Below are 17,972 nucleotides of genomic sequence, written 5' to 3'. Positions count from 1 at the left end.
TTAATTCCTCTTTGCAGCTGAGAAGAGAACTGCGTTATTGGAAGAACTGAATAAACTAAAGAGCGAGGGACCTCATAGTAAAAGAAATAAAGGTGCTTCTACATCCACTGAATTTGCTCCATCCAGGGGATCTGTTTCCATTTCAGACATGCGTTTACCTCTAAAAGCAGACTTTGTATGTGGTACAGTTCAAAAGCCAGGTAAGGCTATCAACCGAAAGCTTTTAACCCTTTTTTCTCCCTTCCCTCATTCTCCCAACATTTATTTCTTGTTCATTCTCCTTGGGTTTTTTTGTCTTCTATGCTGATGTTCTAAGAAATCTAATGACAATGAAAATCTAGCAATTACTTTCAGTTCATCTGCTTTTGATTAAGTTTTCAATATTTTCCATGGTTGTGTTGCATCTTTTTATGGCTTATGAGACTTAAGAAACTTATCAAGACATTTCCAGCCAGTCTTAAAGTTCTTTGTGATTCTCTGTAATCTGTTGGAGAGGAAGTAGAATTTTATATCTCAGGCTGTCTTCTCTCTTGCCATCTTGGAATTTTTTTGATGGATGCAAATCTAATACTAAAGATCTTTACATAAATTGACCTTTGTAGCATTGTGAAATGCTCATTAAGCCTCTATTTTTTTCAATCCTTCTGTTAACATTGCAAAATACTTATGATAGAATACTAGTATTTGTAAATTGTCATAGTTAATCAAAGTGTCAAAATGTGGATTTGTTTCTTTTTTTGTTCCAGAAGAATATCTAACAATATCTTGCTGTAGGTCTAGAGACCCATTCTGGAATATAGTGAATTTCTGGCATGTGGTTGTTCAAAGAATCTGCAAGCCCATAATAACCAGTGCTATTTGATATAATACCACAAAATATGATTGTGTGTGGACAGCTTTCTGCTTCTTGCCTCACTAAAACTTAAGGACAAAAGTTATTGGACAAACATGTTACTGCTCCTGTTGCAGGAGACAATTCACCTCTGTTATAGAAAAACTTCTCTAAGGGTTACAAAAATATAAGTTTAATTTCTGTCAGTAATTCTCAAAATGAAATTGTCTAAACAAACAACTATGAACTATTTGTCATAAAACCTTTTTCTTGGAAGCATAAAATTTGCTATGCATTGTGCATCAGAAGCTCTATTAATCACTTGCATCTGAAGAGATTATCAAATATAAAGCATACAAATCAATGCTTATTGGAGTTTACAACAGCTGTTCTGAAAGCTGTGACTTATCCTATACAACAGAGCACTCAAACTGTTTGGGGTGTTTTGTTTTGGGTTTTTTTGGGTTTTTTTTGTTGGCTTGTTTTTTGTGTTTTTTTTTTAATGTAGTCTCACATTGCTAAACATTACGTAAAGCAAGAACATTGTGCAATTTGCTGCACAAAGTCCGAATTATCTCCTTACACTCTTTAGATGTGTGTTTGTGGTGATCTTGCTTGTTTTCCCCTTATGTGAAAGGTTAAGGAAATGAATTGCCTGGATAGCCAGTTACTTCATAGGACTGAAAAAAGCACGAGAATGGGCAGTAGCAAGAGCTGATGTGTGCTTGAGCTGACAGACCTAAAGAGTGTAAGGAACTAAGATTAGCTGCTGAATCTGACTGCAAGTTCTTCCTCTCCCTTCTCACACAAGGGTTAGTGTAGGTCTGGCCTGAGATGCCCCAGACAATAACGTGGTTTTTATGAATCTCATGGAGACAGTCCCACTAGTAAACACAGCATAGAAAAAATTGTTTTAAGACTAAGTTTATAAGTAAGTCTTGACTGTAACCAAGTGTTTAATTGGGGTGAAACAGATGTATTTAATGGTAATTCAGAATTCTGGGATTTTTAGATACTTTGAACTCCTCAGGCTAACAAAACTACCTGCTATGTATTTACAGACTCAGCAAATTACTACTATGTAATAATCCTGAGATCTGGAGCAGAAAACATGATTGTGACTCCATTAGCAAGTACTGCCAGTTCCCTGAATGGAGATGCTCTTACTTTTACTACGACATTTACTATGTAAGTATACAGAAATTCTTTTTGAACCAGTTTCAACTCCAATGGTAGAGCATGCAAAAAATGTTTAAAATCTTCATACAAAAATGTCATATTCTGCAAACAAATATGGCAAGATTTTGTGGTATAGGTAGGTATTTCCTACTTCAAGAAATAGCTGGAATGCACTTCTCTCAGAAGAGCAACCTAGACTTACTTGACATCCATCAGCTATTTTATCTCTTGCTTTTTCTACCTTTGTTCTTTCCTGGAACACCTGCAAAGACAGATGGATTACCATGCCTGAGATGATGTGTTTTTCTCTTTGGCAACCAATAACATTTTATGTAGCTATTTGGTTTTAGTGTCTGGAAAAAATAGTACTCTTACAACTAAAACTTCAAGGTCTCATATGTCATCTAAAAAGGTATTGTGAGTTCAAATGGCTGTTTGTTATTAGAAGTCTTTCAAAATAAATAAACAAACTCCCTTTTTAAAGTCCAGCTGAACTGGAATTTTCACTTAAATCTATATACTTAGACCCAGTCTCTTTCTGGAAATGTGTGTACTGCAGGGTGCAATCCGAGAAACGGTAGATGTACTTGTTTTCCCTTTACCTTTTGTTTTTTGAGTTCTGCAGAGTATCTTTAAATAGCAATACACTAAAGTCTTAAAAAATAGCAATGTTAATTGCTCTGAAGCGTACTGTCAACGTATCTCAAACAGCCGTATTGCCCTGCAGGAGCAAACTAAGACTAAGCTATTAGTCAGCACTATGGCTAAGCTTCTCTGTAGAACCTAGCTGCTTCTAGTTTTAAAGAGCTGATTGAGGGAAGAAATAAAGAGTAACTCAAAAAAAAAAAAGTCCCCCAAAACCTCTACCATACACAAAACCAAAAATCTTTTTGCTTCAGTTTCTGTTTAACCTATTTTTCCCCTTCCTTCCTTTTAGGCATGATGTGTCAAATGACTTTGAAATAAATGTAGAAGTTTACAGTCTGGTATGTATCAGTTCCTGTGCAGAGGATGTGTAACAGAGAATAATGTGCTGTACTTTCTTAATACCTTCTTTCCTTACAGGTGCAGAGAAAAGAAGTTACCAGCACTGATAAAAGGAAAAAGGCAAATAAATCTAAGGTAAATGAAACATGAAAATCAGTATATTAAGTTTCAACAGAAGGTGCACTAGGAAGACTGCTGTGTTCAGGGAGAACTGACTAATAGTGCTAGACAATCTGTTGCTTGCTTTTCCTCTCCTTCTTTCTTGGAACATCTGCAACGACAGATGGATTATGGAGACCTGCAGCAATTAGTAGATTGGACCTTAGATACAGTACTTGGTTGAATCTGAAATATATTGGAGGGGAAGGAGAAGAAATCTTACTAGTTCTGCAAAATGTTATGCTTTGCAAACTTTTATTTATTAGGTGTGGTGCCTCTGATAGTGATTTAGTGCCCTTATTCTCCCATTTACTTAAACTGCACCAGTCAATATGCCCTACCCTGGAGTTTGATTTGTCTTAAAGATTTTATATATCAACTGAAAACTTTCTTTCTCATTGGTGTTAAGTAAAAAACATTAGATGCTTGGTTTTTTAAAGCAAACATTATTTTAATAACTCCTTGGACAAAATATTTCAGCTTGGATAGGGCACAGGTATCAAATGTTTGTGCTTTATTAAGGATATGTAACCCTAAACAAGCCAGTGACTTTCTGGAGGTGGTTCGTTTGGTTGGTTTTTTTTTTGGTGGTGGTTTGTTGTTTTGTTTTGGTTTTTTTTGGGGGGGGGAAGAGTAGAGGTGGGGTGTATTTTTCTTCTCATCATTCCAATAGCTGACCACACAGTGAATTAATGACTTCAGGTCTGATTTCCTCTTTGTCAAGATACATCACTTAATGAAAACAAGAAACTTAAGTGTCTTTCAAAACATTTGGAATGAGTACTTAAATCCTGTCTCTGCAAACAGAAATAGGGCATTTCTTTATTCTTTACTTCCATTTGGCACAGTGAAAGCATGTTTCTACCTATCCTCTAATAAAAGTTTCAAGTCCAGGGTCTTATTCTCTCCTGTGCTGAAGTTTAGAGGAATTTTTATTTAAAACTGAATGATTTTGTGGGTTAGTTGCTTATGTAGGGTTGCAGGTTTGCCAATGGTGTCCTATATCTGCTTTTTGACAAGTTTCTTAGACTTTTCCTTCCACTTCAAGAAAAGATGAGTACATAATTCCAGTTCATGTTTAATATACAATCTCATTTAAACTTTTAGATTTTGATTTGAAAATAATAGATTATTTATAACAGTAGCACATGGAACATCTCTGTACTTTTATTGTTGACTTTTACCTTTAAATAAGCAAAATTTATTTAGATAAGCCTTCAGTAGTTTCACTGTTTAATTTTTACACTAATATGGTGGACAAATTCAGTAGCAAATGCATTACCTTCTTGTATTCTTTTGTAGGTTATTACTCCAAAGAGATTACTAACATCTATTACCTCTGTGAGTATGAGTGTAATATTGTAACCAGATCTGTTTATGACTCCTTCCAAAGGCCATATTCTCACACTGAATAAGGCTGAGCCCTTAGTAGGCTCTTTCTGTCCCTTACTTAAAACTCTATAAACTGCCCAGTTTTCAGCCAAATTCTTCAGTTATCAGCTCAAGAAATAGATAACAGCTCTAAACATGTAATACTGGAAATATGCAGTTGCTACATATTTATTTGGACTTTCTTTTCAAGTTGTTTCTGTTTGATTTTTTTGTGGTTTTTTTGTGTTTTGGTGGTTTTTTTCTGGTTTTTTTTGTTTGTTTGTTTGTTTTGGGGTTTTTTTAAGTATTTCAAATGTAATTTTTTTCTACCCCAGCTTTGTCTTTTGTAGAAACTGTCAGAATTACTTTTCCCTTAAGCCTTTATTTCTTTATTTTTCTTTCTAGAAAAGCAACCTTCTTACTCCAGGTAAGTAAAGTTTAAACATTTTATGCCAAGATGAATAATCTACACTTTCTGTCAAAACCAGTGTATCAATAAATAATACTTGTAACAGATGACAATTTCAGATTAATTAGCACCGAATTTGCCAATCCAGAAACTGGTGCTGTGTTTATATCTGAGTTACCACTGAATTTAATGGAAAGTATCTTTACAAAACCAAAACCAATATCTGGTATCAGACACCCATGGTTTGCATTTTTTTCCTGAAAATGTGAATTCAAATGAATTTTGAGATTTTAAGCTGGAGTCTGATGTCAACAAAGTTTTACAGAATAACTTGAAAATACAAACAGATCCTAAAGCATTGTTTGTGTGTAGTGTATATAATAACACAGTTAAACATTTATATATTTCTGACTCGAGGGAAGGGAAGAACAGCATCTCTGAGTGGTTTTCTAACTACATAAAAATGTGTTATACACTTGTATGACTAGAGTATGAGATACTTGAGCTGGCCTTAGTACAAATTGCAACAGTAAGGAGCTCATGAACTAACTCTGGAATGTCTACCATGCTACTGCTACTAGTAAGATTCCTGTGCCTGAGCTACAGTTTGTGTTTCTATTGCTAAAAATGCAAAAAAAATGTGTACAAATTCTAGAAGACTGCAGCATGTCATTTGAGAAGAGGTGGAGGGATTTAAAAGGCATGTTCTTACCGCAGGATGTGTATGCTTTGTAGCATGCCCTAGCATGCTCTCTGTCCTTCTGAGACTTCTTAAAATGCTTTTTCTCCTTTGTGGATATTTCAAGACTTCTTTGTGAAAGAAAAGATCTACTGGGGAGGAATGGTGTGCATCAGGATTCTCTCTGAATGTCCTGCTGGGCTGCACTGCAAAGAGAGCTTCCCCTGGAGTACTGAGTAGGGCATGCATACAGAAGCACAATTAAAGCCTTTTCTTTTTTTTTTCTTTTTTTTTTTTTTTTTTTTAGCCTTGCAGCATCCTTACTGTGTGTTGTGTTATGACTTCACTTTAACTTCTTTCTCCACAGCCATGGCCAGTCCAGGTGGCCCAAATGCTATACGCAGTACTAATTTCATCCTTGTTGGATCCCACAAGCTCTCGCTGTCTTCTGTAGGAAATGCCAAATTTGCATTGGACAAGGTAATTACTGGTTACTAATCCAAAGATAATTGCATACTACTAGAAAAATGAATGAGTCTGGGCCTACTGTTTTCAGGCAAAATTACCATCCTACAAATGAAACATATAGGTTTATAGATATGTTATTTATACATTAAAAATTTATGTATAGTTGTTATACTTCATTCATATGAAATTAAGTAAATTTGAGATACAATGGAGAAAAACTTACATTACTATGCCAGATGCTCTTTCATTTCTGTAGCTCAGTGTAAGGTGTGGTTATGCAAAGATAATGAAGGCATTTGTTTACTGATTTGCATTCACTGACAAAAAAATTGATGTATGCAGTTGGCATCTCTGTACGTGATCTTCGTATTGTTTGTTGCTCTTAGCCTTGCAGTTATCACTAAATAAGACATTTAGTGTGTTTTAATGATAATGAAGTATTTGAACTTTTCTTCATTTAATTGACCTAAAAATTACCATTCGAATATAGTTAGGATTACAAGTTTTTCCTTTCATATCCCAATTAAATTTGTAAAAGCAAATAATCTTAATATTGAAAGAGCTATTATTGAGTTTTATTGCATTAGTTCCTTGTCTAAATATAATGTTGGTTTGCTTTTACCGTCAAAAGTTTAAAAAATACATTTTTACATTCATTATGATCTCTTAACCTTGTAATATCTAATACTTAAAACCTATTTTAATAGGTGTTTATGCCAGCAGCTATCTTAAGCTAATTTAAATGAATTCAAAAGTTACTACAGTTTATGGTAGGACTAAATCACAGCTTTATCTATCCAAACAGCATCATTAGTATAACTTTTTTTTTCTTGGCTAATTAAATCATGTGTATTGATAGTATTATTGCAATTATAGCTTCTTATGGGAGATGAGATGGCAAGAACTAGTAGTGTTTGTGCATAAGACTTAAAACAAAATATAACAATAATACCAACTTGCTGTTTAGAAGTTTTTTACTTTTTGCAGATAGAAGCAGACTCTGTTACGGAAACAGCTGGCAGAACTTAACACTTGAATTGCACTGATGTTACTGACTATGTGAATTTCAGAGCTTTTTCAGCTTTGGTTCTTCAGCATAAGTGTTCCTGTTAACCAGAACCATGTGTAGAAATCTTTGTGTATGGCTTGCTTATTGGAAACTCATTGTTCTTGGAGTTAATGGAATCAGTTTTTGCAACCAGCAATTGGGGTTTGAACTTCTTCAGTTTACTCTGTGGGACAGGACACTGGACTAGGACTCCTGGACTGTAGCACAAGCACAAGGTTTAAATAGAATTCCAGGGCACTATCACTTGGTTAATTTTTTGCAGGTGCAGTCTTAGTTATCTGACAAAAAGGGGAAATCTTGTTTGTCACTTGGGTTTTGTTAAATTATCATGTCAGTAAATCTTCAGTTTTGACTTGGCCTATGGCTGTACCAATGGCTGCTTTTTAATTTGCTTCATGCATTTCTAATGAGGAACAAACTACTGTCACAGTGGGTTTTTGTTTCATTCCTCTCTTTTATACATACTGTTCAAATTCGGGGTAGGAAAGGACCAAAATATACTCATTTATGACTGTGTCCTTTCTTCTTCTAGACTTTAACTTTACACTAATTGCATTGAGCATATTTCTTTTTTCCCTAGATAAATTTTGAAGGGGAGGAAAAAGAACTGTTGGGCTATATGTTCCAGGACAAGGTTGCTATAATCCTTTAGTTCATAACTTAAAATAGGAAACTGCTTTCTAGTGCATGTTGCTTATCTGTGTCTGGCCTTTTTGCAACTTCTTTTAATTTTTCTAGGAAAACGCTTATGAAGATTTACTAACTAAACACAAGATGTTAGGAACCTTTAAGACTTGCAGAATTCTCCCCCTTATCTTTCACAGTAATAAGCATGCTGCTAGAACTCAAAGTTATTTAGGCTGCCTAGGGCTTTTCCTTAACTAGCTTGTGCCTCTTGTCTTCCTAGGTCACTGGAGGAGGGATTTTTTTACTTCAAAACAAATTGATGTGTCTCTTAAAGATTGCTAGTCAGAAAATTTGGGCCAGCTTCTTTATGAACTGCAGAGAACACAGAATCAGCTACTCCATTGATAAGAGAACCAGAGAAAAATGACTGGTGGCCTAAATGTTGGTTTAACTCAACTTGTTGCTGCTGAAGAAAATTAAAATCACCTGGGACCTAGATATCTAATTTCTTATTCTAATCAGACCTTGTTCTGGCAAGATGTAGCAAGACTTTTGGTTTTTAAGCAAAAAGTGATCATAAAGAACTGAAGTTTTAAAGATACTAAACATGCTAAAATGTGAGGGTTTTTTATTTGTACACAAATGTGCACTTAAAATATTTTGCTTGGTGTATGCGTTTTTGGCTTTAGGAATTATGTGAATTGATACACTTAAAAGAAATAATTTGTCTTTAACATCTGAAAATAGTTTTGTCTAGTTAATAGCTTACTTGAGTCTATCAGAAGAAAGTGTTTTAGAGAAATTTATGTTTTTGCTCAAAATTAAGCAAGTGATAATTTTAGTACTTATCTCCTATTTTTAATCAAAAGTCTCCTAAAAAACAATTTTTCAAATTCTTGAGTTGTCTTGAGTACCTTTACAGATAATCTTCTATGACAGTAGGACAACTGCTTAAGACAGACACCTGAATGAGCACACCAGAATGCAAGCTAGCCTAGCCATGGGTTTTAGTTTTTTCTTCATCTACCTGGATATTGACAACTAGCTTTCTTTTCATCACCTCCATCCCTTTGAAAGGGATAGATTGATAAGTAGAATGTAATATTTTCTCATTATGTGTACAGGAGAGTGTTTCAAGACCTGCTTTAGTAATTAGTAATGATGTTGCAGGTTCTGCAAAACTGTATGTTCTGTTTGTTATACAACCTCTTTGCTTTACTGTCACACAGCTCTTCACTGGTAAACTTCATAATCCATTAGATAGATTCTTCTGTCCTGACATAAACCAGAAAGGAATGCAAAACCCTCGAACTTGAATTGGGGAATGGCCAAATGTCCCTGAGGCCCTCATTCAGAAATGGATTTTACTGTGGTTTGCTAGAATATAAGCCAGTGTTAGTGTTCCCTGATGTAGCAATGTAGGGTTATAGTTGTCTTTGCTGATAAAAAATCCGACTTATTTATATTATGTGGGAATGTTTTACTATTGTTTGCTTTTCAAATGGTCATGCAGGCTCCTACCTGATGCTCAGAATTTGTCTGTGCTATACTGTAGAGTTGAGTATGCTGTGATAGTTAGATCTAACATGTAAAAATAACTCGATCACCTGCTTGTGCACGTGTGTATCACGTCTGGAAAGAAGCTTCAGGATGTCTAAAATTTGAAGGCAATTTGTTTCTAGCCACAACACGTATTCTAGTGTTTTGCAGGATTCACTGAGGCCTACAGATGTGCACTTTTAACTACTGAGGGTGACTCTTGTTCATCTTAACTACTAACAGTACTTAATTCTATTTGATTGACATTGATTCTGTGGCTTTAAGAGCTACTTCATTGCAATGTAGACATGTTGATTCCCTGGCAAGTGGTTCTTTCTTCGTGTTTGACTAGCACCGTCAACTTGTCTGGTTTTTTCTACTATGAGAAAACATTGTTTCTACTATATTTTTTAATGTAATTTGTCTTATTTTATAATATGTAATAATATATAATTTATATTATTTTTAATAGTATTTATCTTTCTGATTTTTTTTTTATTATCAGAAGCATTCGTGTTTCTATTTTGGTTGGGGTTTTTTTGCAAGATTCTTAACAGTATTGCTTATTTAGATTAGCAACAAAATATGTTATGTAGAATGCCATAACTTGCTTGTTGTATTAGCAGTTTGTCTCTTAGCTTCCTTATGGGGGGAAATAAAAGAAGGGGTGTGATTTCGTAGGAGCAGGCAGTGTAATGGGGTACTATGTGTAGGAAGGATTGGGTGAAGTCCCAAGGCAGACTTTGTTGCATGTTTCTTCTAAAAACTCTTGACTATCAAATAGCTATTTAACCAACCTCTAGTTACAATACTTTAGCTGCTTTCCTTTTTTTCAGTGGCAGAAGATAGGACTTGGAACTCTTTCGGTTAAAAATTACTTAACACAGGTCTTTAACACTTTGAGTGCCAGTTGAGAAGAATTGTTGAGAAGAATTGTTTTCGTTACTTTTCCCCTTGCTAGTTTTTTTTTTTAATACAAAGACTTATCTGAGTAGGCATTACTACATCAGTATCTGCTAAAAATACTTATGGTATCCAAGTACCATTCCTGTTTCAGCTCACTTTGATATTTTCCGAACAATTTAATGTCAAGCTGAGGCAGAAGCTTGCAGGGTGTGGACTGGTGCCTTCTGTTGTTTCTAACCATGCTTGGAGTGCCTGTTTTTATAGAGAAAATGCATGTTTGTCCATATGTCCTGAGCAAACTACTAAGCAAATAATTCTTAAAGAGCTTCTAAATGAACTTGAAACAAAAAGTGATTATTACTGTCTTGCTTAAGACTGACTGCTGCTTTCTGGCTGAAGATCCTAGGAGCAAGACAGTGCTAACATCTTGGTGCAGGTGGCTTGCTTGAACCAGTAAGAGATGGGAGGTGTCAAAATTAAATGATTAATTGTTTTACTTTTTACAGGTTCCCTTTTTGTCCCCTTTGGAAGGTCATATATATCTAAAATTGAAATGCCAAGTGGACTCCTTGGTGGAAGAAAAAGGGTTCTTGGTAAGGTATTCCCTTGAAACTTCTTCCTTGTGAATAACAGGTCCTATTAAATGTAGTCACTTTTTTAACTTCACACATGTATTTGAAGCTTAAAAGTGGCTTGATATTTTTTCCCCTCTCTGAACCAGACCCCAAATGTTTCCTAGTTTATCTTTTAAACATGACTAAGTTAAAGCTACCTTTTAAGATTTTGTGTCTCTCTCTTCTAAACTCTGTTAATTTCTTATTTTAAACTTAAATTAACCTTCTCTTGCTCTAATCTGTGATACAAAATGAGATTTTAATCTCTGTGGCAGAAAATTTTACAAGATATTTTGGTTTGGTCTTTTTGAGTCTAGTGAAAGCAAGATTGGGGTTTTTTTTTCCACTGTGTTCACAACCTTTGGAAATGCCAAGGAAGTGACAGTACTTTTTTTTTCGAGAAACATCTTTAACAGTTCTCTCTCTAAAACTGAACTTCAAAAATGCAGCCAATACTTGAGCCTAAGAGGTGAAGCTGTTGAGATGTCCAGCAGATGGCAGTAAATGTGCTAGGGAAATACTTCAGCACAACATTAACGTTTGCTGTTATTTTGGTGTTTTCATAAATCAGAATTTGTTAGGACTCTTTTCAGACACTGCTTCCTGTCTCCTTTCCCTTCACTTAATTGAAGTTGAACAGATTTCATTAGATGCAAACATTTCTCATGCTTATGGTATTTGCTGCCCCATATTTCTGTGTACTAATTTAAGAAAGTCCATATTTGCTTCCACTATACAATATATCAAACTGGAAGAATGGTGTACATGCATATTAAATTTCTCCAGAGTAAGGGTTTGGAAACTCCCTGCACCATTAAAAATTATAAACTGAATTGTGATGAGTGAAAAACACAACACACACAAATTAATTGGAAAATAAAAGTTCTATACAAGTTCAAGGGGGATCAGAAATACAAGTCAGATACTAAACATTCCATTCCAGTACTAAGGAAATGGGGCTTGAAATTGACAAAATCCTTCATCCAGTAAAAGAACTGCCAACACAAACATTTAAAAATCAATTTCTAATTTCTTTTAAACTGACTGGGCTCCTGAGTGTGGCCTGTTGATTAGCCAGATATTTTGTAATCCTGAATTGTAAGTCAAAGATGACTTAAATATCTAATAATAATAAATTGTTATATGTGTTTTGTGAACTATTCATACTGTATCTATTATAAGGAACCCTCCATTATCTTTAAATAATGGGAATGCTGGCCACCATCAACATGAAAACCTGGTATAGTTTGAAACAGCAGTGGTAGATGTATTTTGAGCAAGAGGCTGCAGACTTAAGAATGATAATGTGAGCCCATTTTCTATGCTATCTTGAAAATATTCTGTGCTAATAGAAGGCTCTCCCAGTATAATTTTTTTCCTTCACTTTTGTGTACTCCTATAACAGGTTGTACTTGCAGAACCAATCTGGTAGCAAAATAGTCAAGTACAGACCAAGTTCAAGGTATAATGTTACCCCATTTTTTATTTTTTTTTAATTTTTTTTTTTAAGACAATTTTTTATTTATTTTTTTTTTAAGACTATGTTTGAAGATGTCAGTGGATTTGGAGCATGGCATAGACGGTGGTGTGTGCTGTCTGGAAATTGTATCTCTTATTGGACATACCCAGATGATGAGAAACGAAAGGTAATGCTACTTTATAAAGCTCAAGTCTAAAGTTCCGTAGTACCCTACACAACTACCTGTTCATTTTTAAGGCTTGAAACTGGTAAAGATGTTCAAAGTATTCAAGCTCATAAAGCTTCCTTGGGGAATGGAGGGGTCTTGTCTTTATAAATCAGAACTAACTGGGCAAACCTAGAAGCTGACCACTCTGTCTAGTGGGAAAGGGAAAAAGCGAAAGAGGATCCATATTTAATTTCCTCTTTAGTCTTAAGGCTTTCCATTGTGCTCATCAAATGACTATATTTAATTGAATTTGATCAAACTTGTACAGCTTAATAAGCAGACTATCTAGTTGCCTTAAGTTTTAGACAAAATATGACTAACAATATGATAAAGAATTAGAGTGGGCAATCCTTCTATATTGCAGAAGCATAGCTGTAATTGGGGACTATCTTATTTGCGGTTATTGTTGTCTTGCAGTTCCACATTATAACTGGAACCAGTGCTTCTTTGTTCTCACAGAAACCAAGTTAATGTCTGGCTAATGAGACAAATCAGAGGTTCATCTGTCACTGAGGTGAACCTTCCTGTCTCCTTAGCCTGTTCTCTCTGCATGTGCTAAAATATTTCCAGATCTTTGTAAGGACTGCTTTCAAGAGGGTTTTTCTGACTCACTGAAATTATTTACCATTAAGCTTTTAATTTATTTTATTGTTAAGATTATTGGCAGAACACTTTCATTCCCAAACTCTATGGCAAACTGGTCTTTTTGGGTCTTCTATGCCAATCCAGATGCTTGAGTTTAGTTTCTTCCCTGCTAACAGAAGAAGACCATATGCTGATAGTTGACATTGCCAAAGTATATCAATGTACTTTTTTCTCATTCTAGAAGAGAGGGAAAAATCTCTACCCACTGTAATAGAAAATAGGCAAAAATTAATTGGATTAAACAAGAAAAAGGTTCCTATTTTGCTTTTGTCTACAAGAGAGAGGCTTCGGTTTGTTTTCCTGATTCTGTTCTTGAAAATCTTCTAGACTTGTTTGACTGTTGTTCTGAGAAAGGGTCAGCTGTATTCTTTTGTTATACTTTTATACACAGCAATATTAAACTTATTAAATGCCTCCCCTCAATCCTACTATATCTGTTCCATCATGCAGAGATGGAGGTAGCTCAGATATATTGGTATTAGGCCATGAGTGCTTTAAATCACAAAATGCTTTTTTTTCTAAAATAAATTTCCTATGGCTGTACATGTATCACCAACATGCAACACTTTCCATAATGTTCCTTGATGTGGAACTGTCCTCCTTTTTCCTGAACTTGGGTTATTTTAAGTGTCTATGAAATAGTGTAGTAAGCCTGCCCAAAAAATAGCAAATTCTTCTCCAAGCCAAGAGTAGCTTGTGATGTTTCCCTGATGAGGTATTCTGCAGGCATGAAGAATCAATGCCAAGGTCTGTAACCAACTTTAGGTGCACAGCTGAGCTTCTCTCTATAGTCAGCATATACCTATATGTGACTGCCTTGAAACTTCAAAGAGGCCTATGTCTTGACTAGAGGGAGCTAAAGCAACTGGACTCGAGACTTAGGTGCCTTAGTTGAATGTTTGAAGATGAATCCATATATGGTTATAGGGTTCGACAAGAACGATGCGAGGATCCCTATAGTGTGTGCTTTCTATAGGCTTTCACAGGGTTTACTCTTATCAGTTTGGATTTTGTTACAAAGTTCTCCTTGAAATTGAGAGTTAAAACATTCTAAGGAATAAAGGGGAGGTACATCTTTGTGTAGCCTAAGACTTTGGTAAGGGATAGATGTGTTAGTGGTATTGTATGTGGCTGAGCAGAGCATGTTCCATTGCCTGTATGATCTTGCTTTCAGCTATGGCCCTAAAATGGCAAAAATTGTCAAAGCATATGTTGTTCAGAATTGATTGCAGCATCCTTGACTGATGAACTTATTTCACTTTCAGCATCCTTTGGGCCGCATAAACTTGGCTAACTGTACCAACCATCAGATTGAACCTGCCAACAGGGAGTTCTGTGCCCGTCCCAACACTTTTGAACTAATAACTGTCAGACCTCAGAGAGAAGATGACCGAGAAACTCTAGTCAGCCAATGCAGAGACACACTCTGTGTTACCAAGTGAGTGCATAAAATCATGGAGGTTGTGGGAGGCTATGGGATGTGTATGGGATGGTGTTTTACCTCATGTGATAGTTTTAGTAACATAGGAGCTTTACAACTTTTTCATATCAGTGCTAAGCTCATTTAAATGCTAAGATTTTCAGATGGCACTTGAGCTGTTTGGTTCACTTTTAGACCTATTTTGTCTTTCTATTCCATTTCAGTATTCTAAGAACAAAGAACTCCACTTTTCTAGAAGTGGAGGTGCCAGGTGGCTTGGTAACAGGACTGTGGAATGTTTGACTTCATTTTTTCCCCTGCTATTTGGGCTTCTATGGTTGATCAGTTTGACATTTTTCATAATAACTAAGTGGAGGTGGAGAATAATCCACTGGGTTCTTTGCCTTTTAGGAACTGGCTATCTGCTGATACTAAAGAAGAGCGCAACCTTTGGATGCAAAAGCTCAACCAAGTCCTTGTTGACCTTCGCATGTGGCAGCCTGATGCCTGCTACAAACCTATTGGAAAGCTTTAAACTCTGGAAAGGAAATATGAAGAAAATATGCGAAAATCCTCATTAGCTAAACATGAAAAGAACTGAAATGAGGGAAGTCCTCTGGGTCACTTATGCTTTAAATTGAGAGAGTATTTAACATTATACAGGACTGTGTTATGCAGTATTTTTATTTCGCTTAAAAAATTTTAAAACTTTTTTACTTCCTAGCTTTTGAGTATGGTAGGAAGCAATTAGCTGTTTCTTAATATTTATGTAACTCCTTTTTTGGAAGTCTTCTAACTAGGTACATTTTCTCCTTTAAACAACTAAATTATTTCAGGAAATCACACTTCAGGGCAGGAAGGGAGGTGCAAGCTAGTGAAAAATAAACTTTCTAGATAACTCAGCTCCCTGAAAGAAACAATAACTCAAAATACTCCAACAGGGATGCTGCTGAAGTACCAGATTTAATGTTGGAGGGTTTGTTGGGGTATTTTGTAAGGATCAGATATAGACGTTACTAGTCAATTTTATTCTACAACATGCAGTATAGATATTTCTTGCTTCTACAGCATCCTTGTGGTCAGAACAATAGAAATGCACAACATATTCATACTACTTTTGCAATTTCTTATACAAACCAATATGGGTAAGTGCATGGCATGTACACTATGTGATTTGCAGGTGTGGAATTACGTATGCAGTATATTGCACTTTGATAGAAATGAAAAGTCTTGAATATTTTTGTTAGGACTGCTATATTAAAAAAAAAATCTAAGAGAGAAATTTAGGTTTAGGATTGTATGCATCAGTATTTCCTGGGACTTGTGGTTTGTACAAACTGGAATTCTCCATTTGAGAACCAGGAATAGGATAATAGGTTGTAAAAGTGCTTTTTTTTTTTTTTTTTTTTTTATAATAAGACTTTACAAAGCTGCTATGTACCAACTAACACTCTGCTGGCCAAAAGTACGGGTCTTCCTCCCCTTGACAGACATGTGCGCAAATGCATAGAAAAGCAGTACTTGAGACCCATCAAAATGGCAAAATTTCTCAGTTAAAACTTGCAGTTTTCACAGCTTTTCACTGGGCTTAGTGAAATACCAGCTCATTACTTCACTATTGCAAATGCAGGAGTGGAACACTTGAAATTGCTGTTGCTGTTACATATTCACACTCAAAACACTAAATTCTGTTAGCTTATACTGTTTTCATCCTGCCACTTTTGTACTTGCTTTTAAATCGTTTTCTTTTTCCTTTATGTCTTTAAATATTTCCAAACTGTGTATTGAGATTTATTTTATTCATTTAAAATAAAAAATTACACACCACCTGCTTTTCTCATAGCATTTTCTATGCATTTGAAACACTAGTTTGTAAGCTAAAGAAGTAGTGCTGGGATCCACACAGTGTTTGAGAAAGGATTCTATTTTGTACGTGTATCACAATTCCACTTTTTTGAGAAGATAATTTGAGGCCTCGGATGTAGCTGGCACCAAATTTTGTAGTGAAAGGCCAGGTTGTCCATGTCCAGCAGTTCATTAGACATGAAGAGGAGAGATTGTTCTTTTCTTTAGTGACGGAGACAGAGTAAGAGAGTAACACAGCACGGGACAGTGCAAGGGTAAATTTCATGCTGGGTATGTGGTAGGCTGTCTTCTTAAACTTCCAAGTGGATCTTAAAAATCATTAAATATTGAATTATCAAATGAGTCCACAGAAAGGTTCTAAGAACTGAACTGGATGTATCCAAGGGAACAACATATTTTATTTAGGTTGATTGGGCTATTATCCATTGTAGAAACCAATCTGTGTTAGTTCAATGACCAAAAAGTAATTATCCCTCATCAAGGAAAGGTAAAAAGTGTAACAGGTGGTGCAAGTTAGAAAAGCTGACCTGTGTGGTGAGTTCTGGGTACAAGCTCTCAGTGGTAAGGACATGGGCTACTGCAGTCAGCAGAAGCATGGGATGCCAGCTTAGCTGCAAACCTGCACTCACAGCTTTACTGACTTGCACTGCTGTGTGCCATCTCCTGCCATACTTCTCTGCTCTTTTAAGGGTGACCTGAGAATTTCGCAAAAAAATTGGTCATGTATTTTTTCCATGTTTGTAGTAGATCTTTTTTAAAGAGGCCAGACTGTATGAATTCAGATAACTTTAGGTAGCTTTAGATGTTCTATACCTCAAAAATAGTTTCTACTGTCTGATTTCAAACAAAGTTCTAAGTTTTGTAAAAACCATTTACAGAGTGAAGTCCAAAAAAAACTTCCCATTTGTAGTGTGTTGGACCCAGCCAGTGACATAATCCCTGCTATATTCACATGCTCCGACTGACCCCAAAGAGACCTTGACAGACCATTCCTTCTAGAAATACATATTGCTGTAAAGTTTGAATTGCATGGAACTATACTTAGCTTTCCAAGAGAAACTTTTTATTTCCTGTTTATTTCTCTCTTCTCCACGTATTTGTCATCTTCAACCAGTCTAAACACCAGGAGACGGTTCAACTAACGGAATAGACTAGAATTTGTAGTTCATTACTGCTTTAGCATAAGTAAGCTTTTTCAGCAGCATTTTTTTAAGCATAGGGCATGTATTTTTAGAGTGGTACGGGTAAGTGATTGATGGTTGGGGGTGCAGATCTTCAGCTGTTTTTTGCATTTGAAATAATAGACACAGTGTTTGTAAAAGCTGATGGCATAATAGGCCCAAAATTCATCTTTATTCGCAGATAGTTACTGCATTACAGATCAAGTTTCTGCATACAGCCCAATTTGGAGCTGCAGAGCTGAACTCTAAGGCATGAGGGCATGTGCTTTGGTCAGTGCAACTCCAGCCAGGGGCAAGCCCATTCCTTGGTGTCCCTCAGAGACCCCGTGTCCA

The 17,972-nt window shown here is 35.7% G+C and overlaps 1 protein-coding gene across 2 annotated transcripts in view; it reads left to right on the top strand.

Annotated features, from left to right (window-relative positions):
* Window positions 1-15,997, top strand: part of ANLN (anillin actin binding protein) — a 28,668-nt gene extending 12,671 nt beyond the window's left edge. For both annotated transcript variants that reach the window (XM_027665015.1, XM_027665014.1), the window contains 11 exons: window positions 18-200; window positions 1,894-2,020; window positions 2,949-2,997; window positions 3,077-3,133; window positions 4,460-4,498; window positions 4,934-4,955; window positions 5,984-6,096; window positions 10,732-10,818; window positions 12,378-12,485; window positions 14,438-14,610; window positions 15,004-15,997. In XM_027665015.1, coding sequence (XP_027520816.1) covers window positions 18-200; window positions 1,894-2,020; window positions 2,949-2,997; window positions 3,077-3,133; window positions 4,460-4,498; window positions 4,934-4,955; window positions 5,984-6,096; window positions 10,732-10,818; window positions 12,378-12,485; window positions 14,438-14,610; window positions 15,004-15,127 — 1,082 coding nt within the window. In that variant the 3' untranslated portion in view covers window positions 15,128-15,997. The remainder of the gene's footprint in view (window positions 1-17; window positions 201-1,893; window positions 2,021-2,948; window positions 2,998-3,076; window positions 3,134-4,459; window positions 4,499-4,933; window positions 4,956-5,983; window positions 6,097-10,731; window positions 10,819-12,377; window positions 12,486-14,437; window positions 14,611-15,003) is intronic.
* The last annotated feature ends 1,975 nt before the right edge of the window (window positions 15,998-17,972 follow it).

The sequence above is a fragment of the Corapipo altera genome, unplaced genomic scaffold (genome assembly GCF_003945725.1).
Source record: "Corapipo altera isolate COAL_440 unplaced genomic scaffold, ASM394572v1 89, whole genome shotgun sequence".
Taxonomy (NCBI): Eukaryota; Metazoa; Chordata; class Aves; order Passeriformes; family Pipridae; genus Corapipo; species Corapipo altera.
Note: the sequence above shows the minus strand (reverse complement) of the source record. Positions and strands in the feature narration are given on the sequence as shown.